The 22,502-nt window shown below is 37.7% G+C and overlaps 1 protein-coding gene and 1 pseudogene across 11 annotated transcripts in view; both read right to left on the reverse strand.

Annotated features, from left to right (window-relative positions):
* Window positions 1-22,502, reverse strand: part of FAM13A (family with sequence similarity 13 member A) — a 269,131-nt gene that overhangs the window by 79,477 nt on the left and 167,152 nt on the right. For 2 of the 11 annotated variants that reach the window (XM_045820027.1, XM_045820026.1), the window contains exon 1: window positions 15,242-15,506. The exons of the other annotated variants lie outside the window; for them this stretch is intronic. In XM_045820027.1, coding sequence (XP_045675983.1) covers window positions 15,242-15,270 — 29 coding nt within the window. In that variant the 5' untranslated portion in view covers window positions 15,271-15,506. Of the gene's footprint in view, window positions 1-15,241; window positions 15,507-22,502 lie in introns of those variants that run through there. 11 annotated transcript variants of the gene reach the window in all.
* LOC123807009 lies at window positions 2,215-2,311 on the reverse strand (annotated as a pseudogene).

Here is a 22,502-nt window from a genome sequence, read left to right on the forward strand (position 1 = left end):
ATTCAGAGTAATAAAAGTAAGAATTCAGAGAACCAATAGTTCTGATTACTTGCCAAGATCCTGTGTTGTAATCTTCTGTACCATATAACATTTCACTCCCATTAGTATATGATAATCACCTGTTTGACACTGTTGCATGTATTTACATAACAAATGCCAGAGACACCATGTGCTCAGCAACATCATCTCATGTGTTTACACTAATTGCACAGTTGAGATACCCTATGAAGCAGAAGATGCTGATTTGGTTGGCAGAAAACCAGGAGGAATCAAATGGACTGCCATGCTGCCTCGACTGAAACCTCAAATGTTCCCTCTTGCCACAAAGGGGTTATGTAATATGCTTCAAGTCACTAAAGGCCAGAAAACTACTGAAAAGCATTTACTCGGCTGAGCCTGAAGTCCTGTGACACATTTCTTAACTATTGGTGTTTGAATTAACATCTAAATATAATGATTCAACAAATTGGATTTGAAAATAAATACACAAACTGTGTATTGCATATCCTGACACTTATTTTTTAAAACACTGATTTCGAGATTGAGAAAAGATATTTTAAAAATCTGAGCAATTTTAACTTTAATTTACATGGTCATTATATTTTCTAAGCCTCTCAGGTAGGTAGGTAGCAAGGAAAGATGTAGTAAGAAAAACTTGGTTCTGGGCTATTTCTAAGTTGAATGGTTCACTAAAAATCACATCAATATAGCAAACATTTTAGTCTAGAGAGAAGAGATCCACTTTAACACTGTGTAAACTTACCTGCTTTAATAGTTACTATTTTAGCATTATAAGCTTTAGAAAATAATCCTGAACTCCATAAACTTACTGAATATTTAGTTTCTCATGCCACTACGATATAAGAAATATTTTAACATTAGCTAAGGCTTCTTCAGTAAGTGAGCCTTGTGCTCACACCCCTCTGCGACCTGTACATATATACAGAAGAGAGATTTTTAAATTTCAGGTCACAGACTGACTAACAGGCAATCTTTGAAATTAAAATGGCTACCTTAACATTTCTGAATTTAAAACAAAGTGTCTTATTTTATTTATTTTTTATTGTTGACATTACTACAAATGTTCCCCGTTCCCCACCCCTGTGACCCCCTCTGCCCACCCTGCCCTCCCCTGTCCTTCACCACATTGTTTGATGTGTTCATGGGCTACACATATATACATACATGTTCTTCCAACTGTAGTGTTTTCAATGACACTAAAATTTGTTTAAAGATTTGTTAAACCAAAGAGAGGAAAACCAGAGCATGAACTGCATGGTGAGGGGTTCCGATAAGCTCAGACTGGCCATAGTGTAGAATATTCTATTGAAAAAAATTAAAATGGGCAAATGAACCCAAAGAAGACTTCGCCCTCCTCCACTCACTGTAATGGACCAACAAAAGTCAAATAAATAGCTGAGATAGAAAGGTGACAATGGTCCTTCATCTTCCTTCGAACTAAAAGAAAAATAAACTTTGAATTAATATAATTTCTGTTATTATTATAACAGGTAGATTTCACTAAAACCCTGCTGCAAATTTTGTTTTGGCACATTAGAGCCAAACTCACAATGCAGGAAGATTAGTAAAACACACTCTACCTTGGACCTAACCAAAGTCAATTGCTTCTTCATGCGAGACCACTAAGGGAGGTTTCTTTCTAAATGAGCTTAAGGCAAAAATAATTCACATGGTAACTTTCAAGATGCAGCTTTTTTACTACCTTACTCTACAACTCCAGTTCAAGTATTCATATATTACACATAAACTTTTAAATGATTACATACTCAGTTATTTCAATAAAGCTAACTATAGCTTATTAACATGATGATGAAAATAAGAAATAGCCCTCAAAATTCTGTTAAGGTGTGAGCCGCTTCAAAAACGACACCCTAGCAACATGAAGAGCAGCTGTAAATAGCACTCGGGAGTACTGACGAGCGTACATAACACAAAAGAACATAAATGAAATCATAAAAATAGTTTATATCCTTGAGGCAATATAGAAGCAATATGAAGCATAATATAAAAGTATTTGATTAAAATATAAAATATATTTGACAGTAAAGTAGATTTTCCTTTCTTTAACATGTTTTTCTCCTTCTAATAAATGAACTCTAAACAAAGAATGAATGATTCTCTCTGCCCTTCAGTGTCTGCTGGAGTAGTCTTTGAACTTTTTTGACTATGCACTCATATAAAATTGGAGTTTTTAAAAAAAGCTTCACGAATTTGTGTGTCACCTGCGCAGGGGCCATGCCAATCCTCTGTGTCATTCCAATTTCAGTGCATGTGCTGCTGAGGTGAGCACGAAAGTTGGGTTTTAAGCAGCCACACCCCCCAATATATGAAATATCAGAATTAAGTTTGTTTCCTAGTCAAGATTCAGTGTCAAAAAGTACTAATTTATGATCAACATTCTGTGAAAAGGCTGTAACTAAAAACCTGTTACGGTTTTATTTTAGAAAAATTGCCTCCATGTGTTCAATGATGGCTGTTGTACTAAACACTCTTTGTTCAAAACAGATCCTTAACTCTAACATGTAACAAATTATAGTGAAAATTAACAAGGGTACTTTAGTAAACATTAAATTATAACTATAATTGGCTTTCTTAGAATTTAGAAGTGCTTCTGGGCAATGATTTACATGATGCAGGGTTCTGAACACAGTTGTGCGTGTGTGTGGCTGATGCTTTTTTAAAATGTGTGCACAAAACCTCTCAGGCAAATAGAGACAATTAAAGTCAATCCTTTCTTCTTCACACCGTCTCTCCCTCAACCAGCAGCACTCAACAGGACAGCAACCCCTGCCCAGTGACCAAGAACAATATAATTTGAAAAGGAAATGAGGACAACATAATTTGGGGAAAAATGAGGATAAATAAGCAACTTTGATAGTTAATCAGCATATTTTTCTTTCCCCTTTCATAAAAGTACCCATGCATGGAGTTTAGTAATGTAATCTTTATAAAGCTATACATTCTGAAACTAAAGCATTGATTTCAAGTGGATTAAATCAAATAATTCTAAAAATCAATTTAAAACACTGATTTTAAAAGCAATTTTAAGGAAAAATGGCCAAGGGCAATTCTACCAAATAGAATTGAGAAAATACACTTATCCACAAAATTTACACATGAGAATGCAAAACATTTGAAAAGATGACCATTTCTACATCTGAGCCAAGTGGGTGCAGCCCTATTATTACGACCCCCAGACACCTATTTACAGAGGTTATTTAGGCTGATTTTGGGTTTTGTGTCACTCTCTTAGGCATGTCCAATGATACGAAATGTCATTTTTTGCCTAGATTTTAAATTGAGAATTAATTCTGATTCACTTTTAATTTTAAAAATAAGCACACGTGGTATGAATGAAAGAGGGAGTGTGCCATGACACTGAGCCAATGACAAACTGTAATGGCTTGGAGTTCATTCAGTTTCCTCTATGGATACCAGTGTAAACCTCAGGTTTTAATTACTTATGTTTGCTGACTCTGAATAACGGCCAAGCTTAAGCAGCTAATTAATTTGCTTCTTTTAAAAAAAACACTTAAACATACATTGAGAGATTTGGGCAATCAACTCATGTGTCAGGCACTCAGGTGCCTAACTTTCTCAGACATACGGCATCATATTCTCCCAGCACCGCCTGTGGGGAAAACATTGATCAAATATACCCAAGTAACAGTCCAAACCTAAGAAGCTACAAAGGAGAATGATGATACCACAGGCAGGGTTTTCGTGGGGTCCTAATGTATTTTTCAACATGGTGCAACGCTGGTAAATGCAGACTTAGAATCTTCACAAGCTGCAGTAATTTCTAAACTGAAGTCACAGAATGCAATGCTGATCAATTTAATTAGAGCAGCTAACTGAAATCATGAAAATCATGGTGTTTTCTATGTCTAAGAAAAACCAAATACTATTGGGAGAATTCCCAGAGTGAGGTATTTAGACTGGACTTTCAATTACCAGATCCAACGATCAGTCCATTTAATTCTCTTTGAAACATTCCAATTAGTGCACCTTCTAATTGGTTAGTGTGGCTTTCTACCAAAATAATTAACAAAATCTGTATATTCGGTAACACACTTTAAATATATTTTCAAGTGATTTGAGTTAGAAGAAATATTTGTGTTCCCTGAGGACAGGAAAATAAGTTAATGCTAAGGATTAGGTTCCATTTATTGAAGAAACTAGGAAAGCGATCTATGAGGACTTAAAAAGAAAACAAAGCAAGCCTGGCTGGCGTAGCTCAGTGGATTGAGCTCGGGTTGTGAACCAAAGTGTTGCAGGTTCAATTCCCAGTCAGGGTACATGCCTGGGTTGCAGGCCATGACCCCCAGCAACCGCACATTGATGTTTCTTTCTATCTCCCTCCCTTCCCTCTCAAAAAATAAATAAAATAAAAATTTGAAAAAAAAAAAAGAAAACAAAGCGAAAGAGGAAGTGAAGGACAAGTGAAAGGATAAAATTAAAATCATTAAATAAACATTTTCACGGAATTCAGGTTATTTCCTCACGTTGCAACAGAATGTGCTACAAAGAATTTTCTTAGAGCATGATCAGGGGAGTGCAGTTACACATTTTCTTTTCTTCCTTTCTCTCCAAAACACAAAGTGCCACACTTTCTGGAGCATTTTTGATGTATCCACAGTCTTAGGCAAGGCCAGTCCGGGGGTGACGTAGCCGCCAGTGTTCTGCTGCTCAGGGTTTTTGGTTTGGCCCCTTCAGGCAACATGGAAAACACAATCTCCCTGTACTTTTTAGAAAACAAATATGAACATTTTCAGACTGAATCACAGCTAAGCATTTGCTGCTGTAATTTGGGGTATATTTTATAGATTTTTATATACTTCCTTATTGTAAACCCAAGCAGTTTCATTTGCCGTTTCATTATTTGTATGTTGTGATTAAAAATGCAACAAGTAGCCAGTAGAAATAAAAACAAATTATTGAAGGTCAAACACAAATGGATTTTCCTGACTAAAGGGTAAATGTACAGAGCTGAAGCTGTTAATATTCACAACACATGCATTTTTAACCACACGAAGTGGTATTATTTTGGAGACAAAACAAGATTTCTGAAAATTTAGAACTTTTCCCCTCAATAAGTCAGAAAAATATTTCTACCACTTTCTATTTTTCTTCCACCAATTTCTTGAATGCCTAGCAGAAATTTGAAATATATCGTTATGGGTTTAATCATGTCCCGTCAAAAAGATATGCTGATGCCTTAACTGTTGGTACATCAGCCAAGTGACCTTATTTGGACATAGGGATTTTACAGAAGTGAACCAGTCAAAATGAAGTTATTAGAGTGGTGTCCTTATGAAAAGGGAAAATCTGGATACAGAGACGGACAGGCACACAGGGAGAACGCCACGTGGACACTGGAGTTCAGCTGCTGCCACAAGCCAAGGAGCTGGTGGAGGCTGGAGAGAGGCCTGGAACAGAGTGCCCAGCGCCTTCTGAGGGAGCACGGGCCTGCCAGCATGTTGATTTGGGACTGCCAACCTCCAGGACAGTGGGACAACACATTTCCGTTGTTCTAAATCCCCTCCTTTGGGGTATTTGTTAGAGTAGCCCGAAGAAACTAATATACCTGCTAATTTCTTTCTAAATTTAGAAATAAGAACCTGCCTAATGCAGGTGTCTCCATCTTACAAAAAAGTTGTGCTCTAAAAATTCATTAGTAGTAATGTTACAAGTAGAATCAAGTTCCCGTACTGCATGGGGTTTGATTTCTAGGCCTGTGCTAACCTCTCATTCAGATGAATTAAACCTCCATAAGTAGCCCAGATACAATAGTTCAAAAAACCTTTTCGCCATAATCCAGTCAGAAATATATTTTATATCATGAGATTAAAAATATACATAAAATGGACATGAATTTCACAAAATTATTCTTACTTTGGATATCTTCTATTTTGTTATATTTTATACACAATTATATAAAATACATGTTACAACCTGCTAACTTAGTTTTATGATCCACGCTGAAAAACAGTTCTGAAACACTATGCCAAATACACTTGTCCCCTGCTTGATGTATATAACACACACTCCATGGATATTTTTGAATAAAGATCCCACAGGACAGAGAGAAACACCACTTCCATCTCTGCCTTACTTCCAGAATCAGCTCTGGGCCCAAGAAGAACAGATTGTGTTGAGTGTGGATGGCAAAGCACAGAGAGGAAGTGGGTGCAGACATGCCCAGCAGTGGGCAGAGGATGTAGTTCTGGAAGGCTATGGGGAGCTAACAGAGTCTCTTTTAAATATTTATCTCTAGGCTATAAGACAAGGTGGCATCAAGAAAAAGATGCGGGGACACGTGCTGTCTTTGGATTCCTTCTTACTTTATGACTGTGTCATTCTGCATCACCTGTGTCTGTCTCAGATTGAAAGGAATATCTCATTCTATTTCAATCCCATGCACCCAGCTAAATTCTGTCTCATATGACCTTTTGATTGACAGCTTTAGATCTTTTAGAAATAGGAGGGGGTGAGGCTGTGTGCAGGTGGGGAGGAGTTGTTTCTAGCGGGGAGGGCTGGGGTGCTTTATCTTCTACTTCTTTTGTGTCTCTCCACACAGTTAGCAGGTCAAAAGTGAACCATAATAAATACCTCCTGGTTGAGCACCCAGCCAAGAAGTTCACAGTGGGGTCCCTGAGGATCACACTTCACAGGGAGATCCTGGCTGGAAACATGCTTCGAGTTACAGAACAGACTCTTCATTCCCGTTATATTTCAGTCATGTTCATAAACCAACTGCTCCCCTTAAAGGGGTTTATCTTTTACTTCCACATCTGGTAAACCACTAAATTATATTGATTCTCTCTCAAAAATGACAGGTCACTTAGATAAGCTCTTCCCTCCCTATTTCCACTGCCTTTGTCTTTCACAGGGGCAACACTCTCTTTCCTTGCTACCCACACTGGTTTATCTTTTTTACTCTCACCAGACTCACCCTCCACACTTAAAAGCCTGCCCTGCTTCCACACTACCTCTGGGGTAAAATCTGTACGTCTAAACCTGGCATACAAGGTGCCTCCTGATCTGAGCCCAACATTCCTCTCTAGACCTTTCAGTACACTTTTGTAATTCTCCCATTGTACATGCTGTTCCCTCTGTCTTAAATGCCTCCTCCACATCTCTCTGCCCGATAAATGCTTCTCTCTCAGCTCTTACCCTCTGGATTTGTCTTTCCCTTTGTACCACCAGCACCTAGCAAGGCACCTAGAATGTGGCAGGTGCTCAGTAAATGGCTATTGAATAAAATCAGCATCATTAAGACTTTGCTGAGTGCTAGTACTACTGTTTGATTAAATATTTTCAAAATATATACTCTATAATTTGTAAAACTATTTTTTCCATTGGAAGCATTCTCAGATATCTGTATGTTGATTATTTTAAGTTATCTTGTTCCCCTCTATTCAAAATAATGAAATTTTAACTGTGCCATAGGTTTTCTTCCATTTTTACTTAAAATTTATTTTCTTTTTTTCGACTGCACAATTAAAGGTGTGAGTTCTGCCACTGTGCCAGCAACGCGGACACCATGCTTGCTGTGGTGTGCAGGAGAGGGCGTGTCTGGGAGAGGTCATGTTTGAATATGTCCTTGCAAACAAACTGCATCTGTTTGTTCTGGCTCCAGAGCAGGAAAGGAAAATCATTTTACTTCACTGCAAACCCAAAGTTTGTTGGGGGCTCAAAAATTTTTGGTTCAGTCACAAAACTATTACCAAGGCAGCAGAAATCTTTTGTTTGTCTTTGAGATGCTTGCTCAGAAAAGTGATGCTTATCATTATTACTGACATATGAAGACTGCCATAGGGAGGCAGGGATTTGGAATGTACAATACAACTTACTTTTAGAGGGGTTGGTACTGGTTGATGAGAAAATATTTTTAGAATCTTAGTAAGTCAAAATAGCTGCTAATGTTTAGTTGCTGAAACAAAAATAAAAAGAAATGGGGATACATGTAGAAGGAAGAAGGCAATAGCAAATTATCTTTATTAACTCCTTTTAATGCTTCTTAAATACAATATTTTTAATGATTTGCTAACATAGCGAACCATTATTAACTGATAATAATTTCCCAAACTGTTAACTCTGAATGTGCATTTCTTGAGGGAGACAACTGCACAGAAAACAATGTAAATTATCCTGGCATCTTCCTGCTAACGAACTGTCCCACTGCCAGCGAGGCCTCCACATAGAAAATGAGTCAAGGCCTTGTTTCTACATCATCACAATTTGACACTGGTTTTAGGATGATGAGCCACCGGCGACTGTACGAAGGCTTGATGCGTACCCACTCTCCAGCTTTGAGAGCGCCCTAACCACACGCAAGTGCTCAGAGTTTTCTGAGTGTCTGCTCCTTATCAGAGCCTATGATAGGTGCTGGAGAGATACACAGGCCGATACAATATGGTCCCAACCCTCACAGAGTTTACAGGCCAGGAAGAGACAGCAATTTGAAATTTGATAATAATCAGTAACTTAAAAAGGGTGTAATATTAAGAAAAAGGGACACCACGTACCGAGGACTCACCATAACAAGCCAGGCTTTGGGCCAAGAGCATCATACACATTTTGTCATGCAATCCTCAAAGACAGCCCCAGAGGGAATTGTTACTAACCAGGTTTTTCAGATAAGAAATACAAGTCTTAGAAAGGTTCATGAACTGGCTGAAGGCCACAGAGCGAGGCAGAGGACAGAGCTCTAGACCTTCAACATGAAGTCTGGCAGGTTGGGTGATATGACTGATACTGGCAGTCAATTTTGAAAGCCACAAGGGCATTTTTAGGAGATGGGTAATGGACAGAAGAACTCTTCAATGAAGAGAATGTGTGAAGGCTTGAGACAGTGCATTACCAGCTGTAAGCCAGGAAGTGGCACTAGCTGAGGAGAAGGGAAGGGAGGGCAGGGAGAAGAGGGAGGGGAGGATGGAAGGAGCAGGCAGGTGCTGCTGTTTTTGCAAAGTGAAGTGTTTGGAAATGAAGGGGGTCACAGCACGGCATATCAATGGTCCACTACGGCTGGCTTTCAATTCTTAATTTAAGTTTTGGGGGCTATTTTAACCTGGACAATGAAGTAACATTTCTTTCCATAATCATTTTGCTCACAGCAAAATGCTGATGTATCTATAATCTTATACTTTTCTGCTTTTTTAAAATGTCACTTTTTATTGTCATTCAAGTATAGTTGTCTTTTTCTAGCATTTTAGTACAATTCAATATGATCTGAGTGAAGCAGTTCAGTTTGTTTTAATTTCTACTAAATTCAAATTTTCTGACCTTTATTTTTGTGTTTGATTAGAAGATACCATGTTTTCCTGATCCCAAACTTTAAAGTTTTTATAAAATGAACCCTGTTTCTCCCCTCTGCCTGCCCAGTATTTTTATTTCTTCACTTAGATATCTTAATTTTTTAAAAAAATCAACTCCTAGGGCTTCCTACTACTTTGTTTTTATCACCTCTGTCCCCACTGTTTCCCATGAACACTTCTTTCTTACTCAAGAACTAAAATCCATTTCCACATCTGGCTTCATGTTGATCTGTGCAAGGGCTGTGATGTAGAGTCCAGACAGGCAAATCAATAGAGACAGAAAGTAGTTGCCTAGAGCTGGGGCAGGGGGACTGTGGGTTGTTTAGTTAGTTTGGGCTGCTATAACAAGATGGCACAGATTGGGTGGTTTTACAACAGCAACATTTATTTCTCACAGTTCTGGAGACTGTAAGTCTGAGATCAGGGTTCCAGCACTGTCAGGTTCTGGTGCGAGCTTCTCTGGCACGCAGATGACTGTCTTAGCGCTGCGTCCCCAAGCAGCTGGTTGAGAGGGTGGGGAGGGGGAGAGTACACTCTGGTCCCTTCATTAGGACACCAGTCCTGTCATGGGAACTACACCTCCATGAACTCATTCAAACCTAATCACCTCTCAAAGGTCTCCCCTCCAAATGCCATCACACTGGGGACTGGAGCTTCAACATATGCATTCCAGGGGCACAGGGACATTCAGTGCACAGCGGAGGTTGATAACTACAGAGCAAAGCGTTTCTCTTTTGGTGACAAAAATATTCCAAAATTGATTGTAGTGATGGGTGAACAACCTTGTGAATATACTAAAAATCACTGACTTGTGCACCTTGGATCAGTTACGTAGTATATGAATTATATCTCAATAAAGCTATTACCAAAATGTTATTTCTGGTTCTTCTTAAGGTAAGAATAAACAGTGCTTTAAAAAGGTTTTAAACAGTACAAATGATTAGTTTGGCAATTCATTCTGATCAGCACATTAACATATAAGTATCATAGAAAAAAATAAGGTAATAAGTTTTGAGAGGTTCAAGAAATTTGATTCCAAGGTGCTTCCAGTGGTGCTTCTCACAAACCATTCTTCAGGTCACTTTCCAACATTCATCTGATAAAACGGAATGCAACGTCAGAGCCTCACTTTAACTGTGTTAAGTACCACTGCATTCAAGGAACTGAAAGGTACTGCAAGTGTAAGATAGCAAAATCAAAAGAAAAGCAACATTCTACTCTTTAAGTCTGAGTAGTTTTATCTTTTACAAAGAACCATCTTACTCTTTAATTAGTTTTCCCCATAAGTAATGGTTTCGAGTTTTATTGCCCCCTTTTACTGATGAGGAAGATGACCTGCCCAAATTCGCATGGGCAGTCAGTGTCTGGATATGGGTTTTCATGGCCAAGTTTCCCCCTCCACTGCTTTCCCCACTATTTTGTGTGGAGTACCTAATACCTCTGCTTTTCCAATGGTTTAGACAGTGTGAGCTCCATAAAACTGAAAAATATCCTCACCTTAGTTTATGCTATCTTCTTATCTGGAGTAATAAGCAAATATTTAGACTCCAGAGGTACTATAACCATCATATGAGAGTAGAGTTCAGGTAGATCTTATTTGTTCTCAGTGAATTTGTGTAACTGTCAAACGTTGACCATATAAGTGACAAAGTCTAAGTTACACAGCCTCATAAGGGTTAACCTACATCTGAAGGGAGGCTGCTTTTACTCCCTTTTAGAGTGTGTTTGTGGAGGAGGAGTGGGGAGCCCAAGGAGTGTCATCAAAATGGCAACAAGTCAGGCCTATGATCAGTTTACAGATAAATTAGCTGAAGGCTTCACCGCCGCAGGCGGCAGAGGGCTCTCTAACACCACACAGGACACACACAAGCAGGAGCATTATTACTGGGTTCTTCCCTGGTTAACTCCCATGTTGTCCCCATGTTATCAATGCTTACCTTGTTTACAAAACGATTTTCTAAAAATCAGTACATGGAAAGGCCAGAGGAACTCTACTGTAAGAAATTTTAGTGGAATTTCCCCTTGCTGGATCAATAATAAGTGCTAATTAATCCTGTTGCTATGAGTCTTCTTGCAAGAGCCACTGCAATATGGAATTATGATGTACTGCACCATCACAAAATAAGTATTCATTAACACATATTAAATATCATAATTTTCTCAATGAAGCAATAAAAAAGAGAATTACATATGCATTATTAATCTCAGCTCCCCACTTTGGTAAATAAACCAAAGAAAGAACAAGATGCTAACAGATGAAAGTAGATGATAATGCAATAAAACTAAAGGAACCTAAATTAATCACCAGTGATATTAACTTCATCTTCCATCATTATTCTTTGTGGATATAAACTGAGTTAACGGGTATTAGAAAGTTAATTGAGCAAATCAAAATACTGCTGTGAAAGTTGAGTGTTTTGTCATAGACATAGACTAAGAGGCTGCATATAAAGATCTTTACCTACAGATCCAGAATATACAAGGAAAAAGCCCAATGGAATATGAATCATGCAAGGAGCTTGAGGTATAAGTAAAACGTGGAATCTGATAAAACATACCATCTCATTTGTGACAGAAGGTATATTTAGTCACTTGAAAAAACTTTTATTTGAATTCTTAATATAGTTTCTCCACTTATTTCTCTATTATTTTATTTCTTTTGGGGAGCTTTTTCAGATGGTAAAAATATCCATATAATGTTACACAATGTATTGAGTTTTAAAATTAAGTATAAGAAATACCTGTAAATATTGTAGTATTTAAAAATAATTGGGATCATTTAACCATCTCCCTAGATGTGTAATAAGACCCCATTCTTTAATTTAAGTCACTTGAAGTGAAGTGTAGGAACTGAGTTCTTCGTTCTACAGAGAGTCACATTTTAAACATTCAGCCTCTGCAGTTTTTTTCCAAAGGTCCTTGAGTTTCTTAAATAGTCAGTTCCATGCTGGAAAGCCTGAAAGTTACATCAAGTAACAAACAGAGAGCAAAATACATTAAAGGGAACCAAAGTATTTTACTTCATGCTTAGCTTTCGACCTCATCTGTTACCCCCTCATCTTAGTTACAGATGAGCAGGAACAAATTTATCTTCTACATACTTTCACAACACGCTAAGAGGGGCTAAAAAGTCACACACGGAAATGAAAACTAGACATCAGGGCATAAAGATGCCCTCTAAAAGATCATAAGCTGATATGAGGTTAAATATAACACAGGGCAATGTTATTCGCATTGGCACACCTCTATTATTATGCTAATCATACTGTCCACCACGTGTGTTGTGATTGTCTGGGAGTGTGTCTGCATCCTGACTAGCATGGGCCCTCTTTGAAACAGGGCCTGTCTTAATTACCTTAGTATCACCTGTAATGCAGAATAGTCTTAGAGAAAAACGTTAAGCAACATTTTCAGTATGGTTTGTTTTTATAGGTAACACTCACCAGCTAGTAAATAAAAGCGTCAACTATGAAAAAAGAAACGTCTGACACCTTAGAAGGTCACTACACTCAGTAGGCTATTTGGGGATGTTGAGTAGTGTCATGTTAGATTCTTACCTATACCTGCTATCGGTGGCTTTAGACCAGCTATGATCATTAACTAGAGGTTAGATCAGTGTTTCTCTGAATGTGTACACTGTTTTTTATCACATTTGCTTTTAGGAAGCTTGTTAAAATGTAGATAATTTCCCTGTCACATCCAGATTCAGATTCAGTAAATTCAGGGAAGGAGGGCAGCAGGGTGAAGTTAATTTGAAAAAGAAGCTCCTCAGGTAATTCTCATGTGCCTAAAGTATGAGAAGCACTGGCCTCTCTGCTCAGTACAAGCAGTGAGTATAAATTTCTTCCACTGGGATCTAAAGCTGTTGTTCTACTTATCCACTTTTAACTCCGTCCTAGTCCCTCTAGGCTCTCCTCCCATCAGATAGCAGGCGCACCACCAGGCTCTGTAACCTTCCTGCTTCAGGCAGCACAGCAGTGGGGGTGGCTGGCAACAACCTTTATTCCCAGTCACAGCGATCCTCAGCCAAAGATACTCAACCGGGAATAGGAGAGTTTTCTGCATAAGCGCCTAAATTCACAGGAGATCCTTAAGGAAGAGAACCACACAAACCTGATCTTTGCCTTCAGGAGGTTTATAATCAAAGGCAGACAGAGACCAGAAATGGAGATTGCAAGGTAATCAATCAAACTGAACTCAGAGGCAGGCAAACAGTGAATGTGCTGATCGGCATTTTTGAATGCAACTTCAAATTATTCCTCTTACACAGGTTCATTGATAAGGTCTAATAATACAAAAATAATTTTGGAAGAAATTATGGTGATTCTATTTTAGCTTTTATCAACTTAACTTCCTGAATGTTTTAGCAGTATAAAGAGCTATTTGCTTCTTTATAAACAGTTATCATATCATCAGGTAGCTTATTATAGAGTTCAGTAATAGCCAATATTCTTATACAGGATGTGTTTAAGACCCTTAAGAACTGATGTCATTATAAGAAAAATAAGTCCCCACCTTTAAAGATGGAAATCAAATGAACTCCAAAAAGTGAACATTAGTTTTAGTCTCTTGAAAGTTTCAAGCATGTGGACCTTTCATTGAGTTAATATGGAAAAATTTCAGATCTATCCACTATATAAAACCACTTTCTGCCCCCTTGGGTCAATGTTTTAAAGAAGGATTTCTTGGGACACCCCATCAGGCTCCCATTGCAGTGCATTTGTCATCACAGTCATGGAAAAACAGCTACACTGGCTTATCTTGCAGTATACATCTGCAGGAACCATTTTGCAAATAAACACAATTTTTGTTTATCTTATTTTAATCATTAAAGCATGAATATTCAGTAAAATATCAATGGCATTGTTTTAAAAATGAAATTCATTTTTGTCCTGATTTTTAAAATATCATATAAACTGTATTTATTATTTCATTTAAAAAATAAATTTCACTAATAAAACCCTCTATCGTTTCTTATAGGAAGCATTTATGTGGGATTAAATACCACTGCATGTAAAGCAAAGTTGAAATACAGTGGGCAAAAGTCATTTTAAAAACATAAAACATGACCTTGTGCAACTATGAGGCTTTCTCCATACCTCAGTTTTCCTGTTGAGACTGAAGGATTAGACCCGGTCCTCACACAGGTGACTTCCAGCTCTAACCTTTCGGGACACCTTATTCACTTAGTAGTTCAACGTCCGTGTTCTTTCTAGCAAACCCCTTTGTTTAAATTTACCTTTCTCTGCTCCACTCTGCCCTTCATAATTCATTACAATCATTAAGGAACAAAACACAGCCCTGTGCTCAAGTGTTCTTACACAGCTATTTTGTAAGAGGTGTCATTTGTTTAATAAATCCATCTATAATTATTCATAGGGAAATAAATATTATCCTTAACATTTATTTTCATGCATTACAGTGTTCTTACTGGTAGAAAATCTTTGTCTAGACCTGAACTCTAGAAGGGAGGGATCTTAACGTGCATTTTTAAAAGGTCTTTAGCCTATTAACATTCTTTAAAATAAGTTTGGAGCTTACTACCACAGCATCACAACACTGCTAAGAAGCTAATTCAGCTTTATTATAGATCTGCTCAAAATATCTTTAGTTTCTGGTTTAAATTTCAAAGATATCTCCTTACATTTATTTTTGTTCAAGGAAAAAAATGAACATAATAATCAAGTGAATAAGATAAGAAATTGGGCATAAGTGTCAGTAAAGAAGCCATACAATATTAACGTTCATCTGTTTCTAATAAAGAGCATTGTGTACTGTGGACTTCCCAGAGTCTGCAGCATGTTACTAAAAGATGCCAGGTACAGGCTAAGTTATATGGTTGTATACTACTCAGAAAATACAGAACAGAATAAAACAAAACAAACAGGAAAGAATACTACCTTTGCAGAGGCATGATTTCACAAGCCATTCTTGAACATAAATTTTCAAGGGACCCTCACAACTCTCTCTTCCACGCCAAGTGCCAAGTTTGGCCGTCTGTAGAGTGACCGTCTTCTTACAGTGGCCAAGCTGGGCTTGGGGAGGGAGGCTGCACCTCACAGCTGAAGCTACTTGCTCTGCAGTTAGCCAGTGTACTGCTGCTCTCAGCCTCCCAACTTCTTCAAGCAATGCAATTTTATTGACTGCCTCTCAACATTTACACTGCAGTCCACTTTGACCTTTTGTTCCAAGGAAGCAGCTGAACCATACAGCCAATCAGAGCAGCAGCTGCTGCAATGCTTAAAGGCTCTGCTTCTTTTGCAGCTCCTGCTGCTCCTCCTCCTCTTCCTCCTTCTTCTCCCCCTCCTCCTCCTCCTGCGGCTGCTCCTACTCCTCAGTGGGTTTGCTTCATTTTGGTAACTCGAAACTTTCTTCTTAGCAGTTCCACGGACATGCTTGTCAGTTGGGGGAAAGCAACCAATAACCACAGCAGGAGTCAAGAGTCCCTTACTTCTCAATGTTCCAGAGGTTGCCAACAAGGAAATCCCATTTGTCAAGGACAGACACTGCCTCTGTAATGAAAGGTTTCTGTGACAGAAGGCAGCAGCTATGCTCCATCCCCTTTCTTCCCTTAGGAAAAAAAAAAATAACAAACAAACCACTGCCGTTGAAAGGCATGATACTTTTCTAGAAGGAAGGCATGCTTGCCCTACCCACATTGATTTCCTGCCGATGTTTGTTTACCCTGTGGTGAGTAGCAGTCACTGGTGACATCACCCCAGTCACGTAGCTCCCACTTCTGGGGAGAACGCATGTCCTAAGGCTGCCCACATTGTCAAAGGATCAAAGCATCTACTCCATGGAAGTTACTTCAACTGACTATTTCTGCATTTTATCCTTTTAAAATTGAACGTGAGTCATTTTCATCCACGAACATTAACAGCCTTTTTTGTTTTTGTTTGCCTTCCTTCCTTACCTCCTTCCATCTGACTATCATCTACCTACCTACCTGCCTACCTACGTACCATTACAGATAACATCAAATCAATTTTTCCATAAGGTCTGCTAAATACCTGTTAATTATCCAGGTTTCCCTTATAGTGTCTACTTCATTATGGGATATTAAAGTGGCATTTTTTAGAAACATAATTGCTAATTCACAGATATCATATGCTACAAGAACAATAATAGAAAAACAATAATAGAACACATTTTGATAAGATTTCTTTCACATCAAGAGAACTGCAGAGAGTTACAACAAAGCCCAGAGCATCACTTTTAGTGGAGTGAACAGAGAGCTAGAGTCCTTGTTGAGAAAGAACAGGGGCTCATGACCCAAACAGATATCCTCCTTCCCTGTAGTTTTTCCCAGACTCTTCTAGACCACTCATAATTCTGAATTTAGAACACACAGTCCTATTGTAAGTGGCTACTTTCCTTTGCTATACTTGCTAATTAAAAGATTTCATCATCAGACTAAATCCTCTATCATACTTATGAAAGAGGATTTTACGTTCATATTATGATAGAATACCAATAATTAAAACCAACCTTTTAAAACAATGGAAGTTGAACTAAGTCCAGGCCTTATTTCAATTGAAATTGTCAATACAGTCCTTTTTTTGATTCTCAATTTTTTTTAAAATGCCTTAACTGCTAGAGTTAGAAGATCACTACTGCATCTTCCAAAAGAGAGTGAAGAAAGAGAAAATATGAACAGATTGATAATTACTAACAAAACAGAATCAGTAATCCCAACAAACGAAAAATTCCCAACAAATGAAAGTCCTGAACTAGATGGCTTCCCAGGCAAAGTTTACCAAAAATTCAAAAGAATTAACACCTATCCTTCTACAACTATTATAAAATTATTATAAAAAGTTGAGGAGGGAACACTCCTAAGCTTATTTTATGAGGCCAGCACACCCTCATTCCAAAACCAGACAAAGACATTACCAAAAAATTATAGGCCAATATCCCTGATGAACATAGATGCAAAAATAGCCAATAAAATATTAGCAAATGAATTCAGCAACACATTAAAAAGACTATACATCAAGATCAAGTGGGATTTATTATGGGATGCAAGGTTGATTCAATATCTACAAATCAATTAATGTGATACACCACGTAAACCAAATGAAAGATAAAAATCTTACCATATCAATAGATGCAGAAAAAAACATTTGACAAAATGCAGCATCCACTTATGATAAAAACTCTCAGCAAAGAGGTATTAGAGGGGAAATATCTCAAAATAATAGAGTCCATTTATGACAAACCCACAGTTAACATCATACCCAATGGTGACAAGCTAAGTGTATTCCTTAAGATCAGGAACAAGACAAGGGTGCCCACTTTAACCACTTTCATGCAACAGAGCACTGGAAGTCCTTGCCATAGCAATCAAAATAATAAGATAAAATAAAAAAGATCCAAGGTGAAAGGAAACTATCAGTTGCAGGTGACATGATTACTATTCATAGAAAACCCTAATTATTCCCACACCAATATATTAGAATTGATATATAAAATCAGTAAAGTAGCTGGATACAAAATTAATATTAAAAAATCAGTTGCATCTTTATACACCAATAATAAACTATCAGAAAGTGGAATTAAGAAAACAACCCCATTTATAATTGCATAAAAAATACCTAGGAATAAATTTAACTGCAAAAGACCTATACTCAGAAAGTTATAAGACACTTAAGAAACAAATTGAGGAAGATACAAATAAGAATAAATATTGTTAAAATATCCATACTACCCAAAGAAATCCATATGTTCAATGAAAGCCCTATGAAAATATCAATGGTATTTTTCACAGAACTAGAACAAATAATCCTAAAATTTATATGAAACCACAAAAGACTCCAATAGCCATTAGCAACCTTGAGAAAGAAGAACAAAGTTGGAGGTACCACAGTACCTGATATCAAACTATACTACAATATTACAGTAATCAAAACAGCATGGTACTGGCATAAAACCAGACACACAGATGAATAGGACAGAATAGAGAGCCCATAAATAAGCGATGCCTATATGTTGAATTAATCTATAACACAGGAGGCAAGAATGGGGTAAAGACAGACTCTTCAAGAAATGATATTTGGAAAGCTAAACAGATACATGCAAAAAAGTAAAACCAGATCACCTTCTTACACCATACCCAAGAATAAACTCAAAATGGATTAAAGCCTTATATGTAAGACCAGAAACCATGAAACTCCTGGAAACAAACATAGGCAGTAAACTCTTTGACATTGCTTTTAGTAATATTTTTTTTTGGATATATGAGGTCTGTCTAGAAAAAATACAGCTATTGTTAATATAATGAGAATGGTTTGTGCAACATTAATGTAACCTGGCAGCCAAAGAGAGTGGGCTGGAATGCACATGTGTACTCTGTGGCCATCCCATTCAAAGTGATTGAGTGAGCAGAGCAATGAATTTGCATCAATTTTTGTGGTAAGCTTCAACATTCCTCCGCAGAAACTATTTGGATGATTCAGAAGGTGCAGCTATGGGCAACTGGTGATTGGCAGCTTCATCACAACAATATACTCACTCATGCATCATGTCTCATGCAGAATTTTTCGGTGAAATGTCAAATCACCCAGGTGACAGCCCCCTTACAGCTCATATTTGGCACACTGTGACTTCTGTTTTTTCCCAAAACTAAAATCATCTTTGAAAGGGAAAAGATTTCAGACCACTGATGAGATTCAGGAAAATATGGTGGGGCAGCCAATGGTGACTGTGAGAACTATCTAAAGTCCCAAGGTGCCTACTTTGAAGGGGACTGGGGTATCATTGTCATATGTACAATGTTTCTTATATCTTATATCTTCTTCAGTAAATGTCTCTATTTTTCATATTACATGGCTGGATACCTTCTGGACAGACCCTGTATCTCCCTGGGCAAGGAAATCAACAGAATAAACAAATGGGACTACATCAAACTAAAAAGTTTCATACAGTGCAAAAAAACCCAACCCAACCCAACCAAACCAAACAAAAAACCAACAACCCCCAAACAACAACAACAACAAAATAACCCATTGACAAAACAAAATGAAAACCTAAATGGGAGAAGATATTAATATATTCACCAAATACATCTGACAAAGAGTTAATATCCAAAATATATGAAGAACTCATATAACACCAAAAAAAAAAAACAAAGCCAAACAACCTGATTAAAAAAATGCACAGAGGACCAGAACAGACCTTTTACCAAAGGGGACATACAGATGGTCAAAGACATATGAAAAGCTGCTGCTCAATGTCACTAGTCATCAGGAAAATGCAAATTAAAACCCCAATGAGATATCATGTCAGACCTGTCACAATGGTTATCATCAACAAATGAACAAACAAGTGTTAGTAGAGATGTACAGAAAAGGGAACCCTTGTGCACTGTTGGTGGGATTGTAAATGGGTACAGTCAAAATGGGAGGTTACTCAAAAAAATTAAAAATACAACTACCTTATGACCCAGCAACTCCATTTCTGGGTATTTCTTTGAAGAAATTAAAAACACTAATTCAAAAAGATATGTGCATCTCTATATTCACTACAGCACTATTTACAAGAGCCAAGATATGTAAGCAACCTAAGTGTTCATCGACAGATGACTGGATAAAAAATATGTAATACATACCTACAGTGGAATATTATTCGGCCATAAAAAGGAATGTGATCTTACCATTTGCAATAACATGGATGGACCTGGAGGGCATTATGTTAGGTGAAATACATCAGACAGAGAAAGATAAATACCAAGTGATTTTACTTTTATGTAGAACATAGTAAACAAAATAAATAAACAAAATAGAAATACTCATTGATTCAGAAAACAAAGTGATGGTTGCTAAATGGGAGGGGGTTCGCAGAGTGGGTGACAAAAGTGAGGGGATTAACAATTGCAAATTGACAGTTACAAAACAGTCTCAGGGATGTAAAGTACCACAGAGGGAATATAGGCAATACTACTATAATAACTGTATCTGGTGCCAGATGTGTGCTAGACTTACGGGGGACTACTTTGTAAGCTGTATCAATGTATAACTGCTATGCCATATACTTGAAGCTAATATAATATTGAATGTCAACTGTAACTGAAAAACTGAAAAACAAGCAAAGATTTAAAAAAAAGAAAATCACTATTATATATCATAATATCTATTCTATTGATGAGTAAATCTTGTACTAGAATATTAAGTAATTTGTTCAAATTCACATTGAAAGTTGGTAACAGAACAGAAACTGGATTCAGGATTTGTCAGGTTCTGCTATACATCTACAGGACTTTTTAACATATTTCATAAAATACAAATGCTTTTAGAAATAGTTATCATGCAAATGACAGAAATAACATTTGCCTTTTCTGAATTTTTGGAAACATCTCAATGCTATATGGCTAAAATAGATATGAGTTCAACAATATAGGGCCCAGCAATAAAAATGTTAAATTTCACTATAATTTACATTTAATGTACACTAGAGGTAGTATGCATACTACTGAAGAGCAGGAGCATTGAAATTTCACATCTGATTGCACATATATCATCTGAAAAATTAAGCCTTCTTGTCAACATTCCTCTAACATGCCACAGCTGTGGTGAGATGTCGATGGTTGTTTTTTAAATCACCTAATACTACAACTCAGTAATTACCTGCCTTTTCAGTCTCTATGATTTATTTATAAGCATTTCTCTCTCTCTTTTCATTTTTTATTTCTTGGTTTTTGGTCTATTTCCTGGGCATTAGTTGATGATGGTTTCTGGATTTTTATCTGGACTGCGTCTCCTCCTTCCTGTCACACCTATTGCCAAAGTCCTTGATCACTTAAATACCTTTATTTTTTCTGCTTCTAACATCCTCACATCAGTCCTCACAGTCAATCAGTAGAAGCCCCCCTCCCTGAACTCGGCCAGTTGTACCTGTTCAAACATTGATACCCTGACTGCACTAAGCCCTTTCAGGTGCCTCACTCTTAACTACCATACTTCTGCTTCCCCCTTTCCCCCTAGCTCTTGTTTTGGCTCTACATCTGCACAGAAAAACCTGCACCCAAACCAACTGGCATGCGGCTTTAAAAAAGGCACTCTCCTGCCCTCCTCAGCATGTAGTTATTTCTAATATGGGTTCACTCGAATCCTCTGCTTCTTCACCCTTTGTAAAACCTGCCAGCTGGGTTCTCTACTGCCAGACAGCTAAACATTGCGAAAGAAAATCTCATAACCCTGGCAACTAGCTGTACTAAAAATTCATGCTGTTTAACCTTGTTATGAACCTCAATACTGTGTGGCAACCTTTTTAGTTACCTTTAACTGATTTTTTCACTGCATTCCTACAGAAACTGTTGCCAATCTTTCTCAGGGCTGCTAATCTGAACCTCTCTTAGTCACTAATTACCTTGCCTCCTGTTTACTGAAAAAGGCAAGATTATCAAATATGAGTGAGTACCTCTGGTCTTGTTTGCTACAGTTAAGGGTTCAAGAGCACCACCTCACCATTCTTTTTGACTTCTTCCCAGTCTAGGAAAAACAGTCCTCACTTATAGGACCCAAACCTCTTTATCTATTTTGAAGATTAAGAAACAGAAACCTCCTTTAAATTGGAGTTGGGAGTGTATGGAGGGAGAGTTCTTACCCCCTAAGAGACAGACGTACTTTCCATCTCCATCGGGAAAAAGAAATTTTTTTATTCTACTATTCCAGCAGGAAGGAGGATATTTGTCTGCAAAACCTCTCAGCCAACCTCTCAGCCAATGAAAGACGGTTCCAATTCAGCCAATGGAAAGCCACCATATTTCAAACTCCCAAATTCCTCCAGTGGGGTCTTTGCTTACAAGAGCCTTTCTGAACCTTCTGAACTCTCTCATTCCTGTATAAATCAAGTCTCCTCTTCTTTGTTCTGGGGACTTGCACTTGGTTGCCATTACATGGAATGCCCTGAACTGTAGTTCTTTGCTGTTCCCGAATAAACCCATTTTGCCAGGAAAAGCTCTGGCTGTCTATTAGTTTAAGGTCAGCAGTATGTACTGCATCTCATCATCTTCTCCTTCCTCTGGAAGAGCCTGATCTCTCCTCCATCCTAAACTGTCCCCTTCTGACAGCCACCCAAGTAAGTGCCCCCAGCCTTAAAAAGTTTTTCTCAGCAGTCCTACCCTCTGGCGCTGTGGCAATATTTCCTTCTCCTTCCCAGCAA

Source organism: Phyllostomus hastatus, unplaced genomic scaffold (genome assembly GCF_019186645.2).
Source record: "Phyllostomus hastatus isolate PE091 unplaced genomic scaffold, TTU_PhHast_1.1 phas_scaffold_39, whole genome shotgun sequence".
NCBI lineage: Eukaryota > Metazoa > Chordata > Mammalia > Chiroptera > Phyllostomidae > Phyllostomus > Phyllostomus hastatus.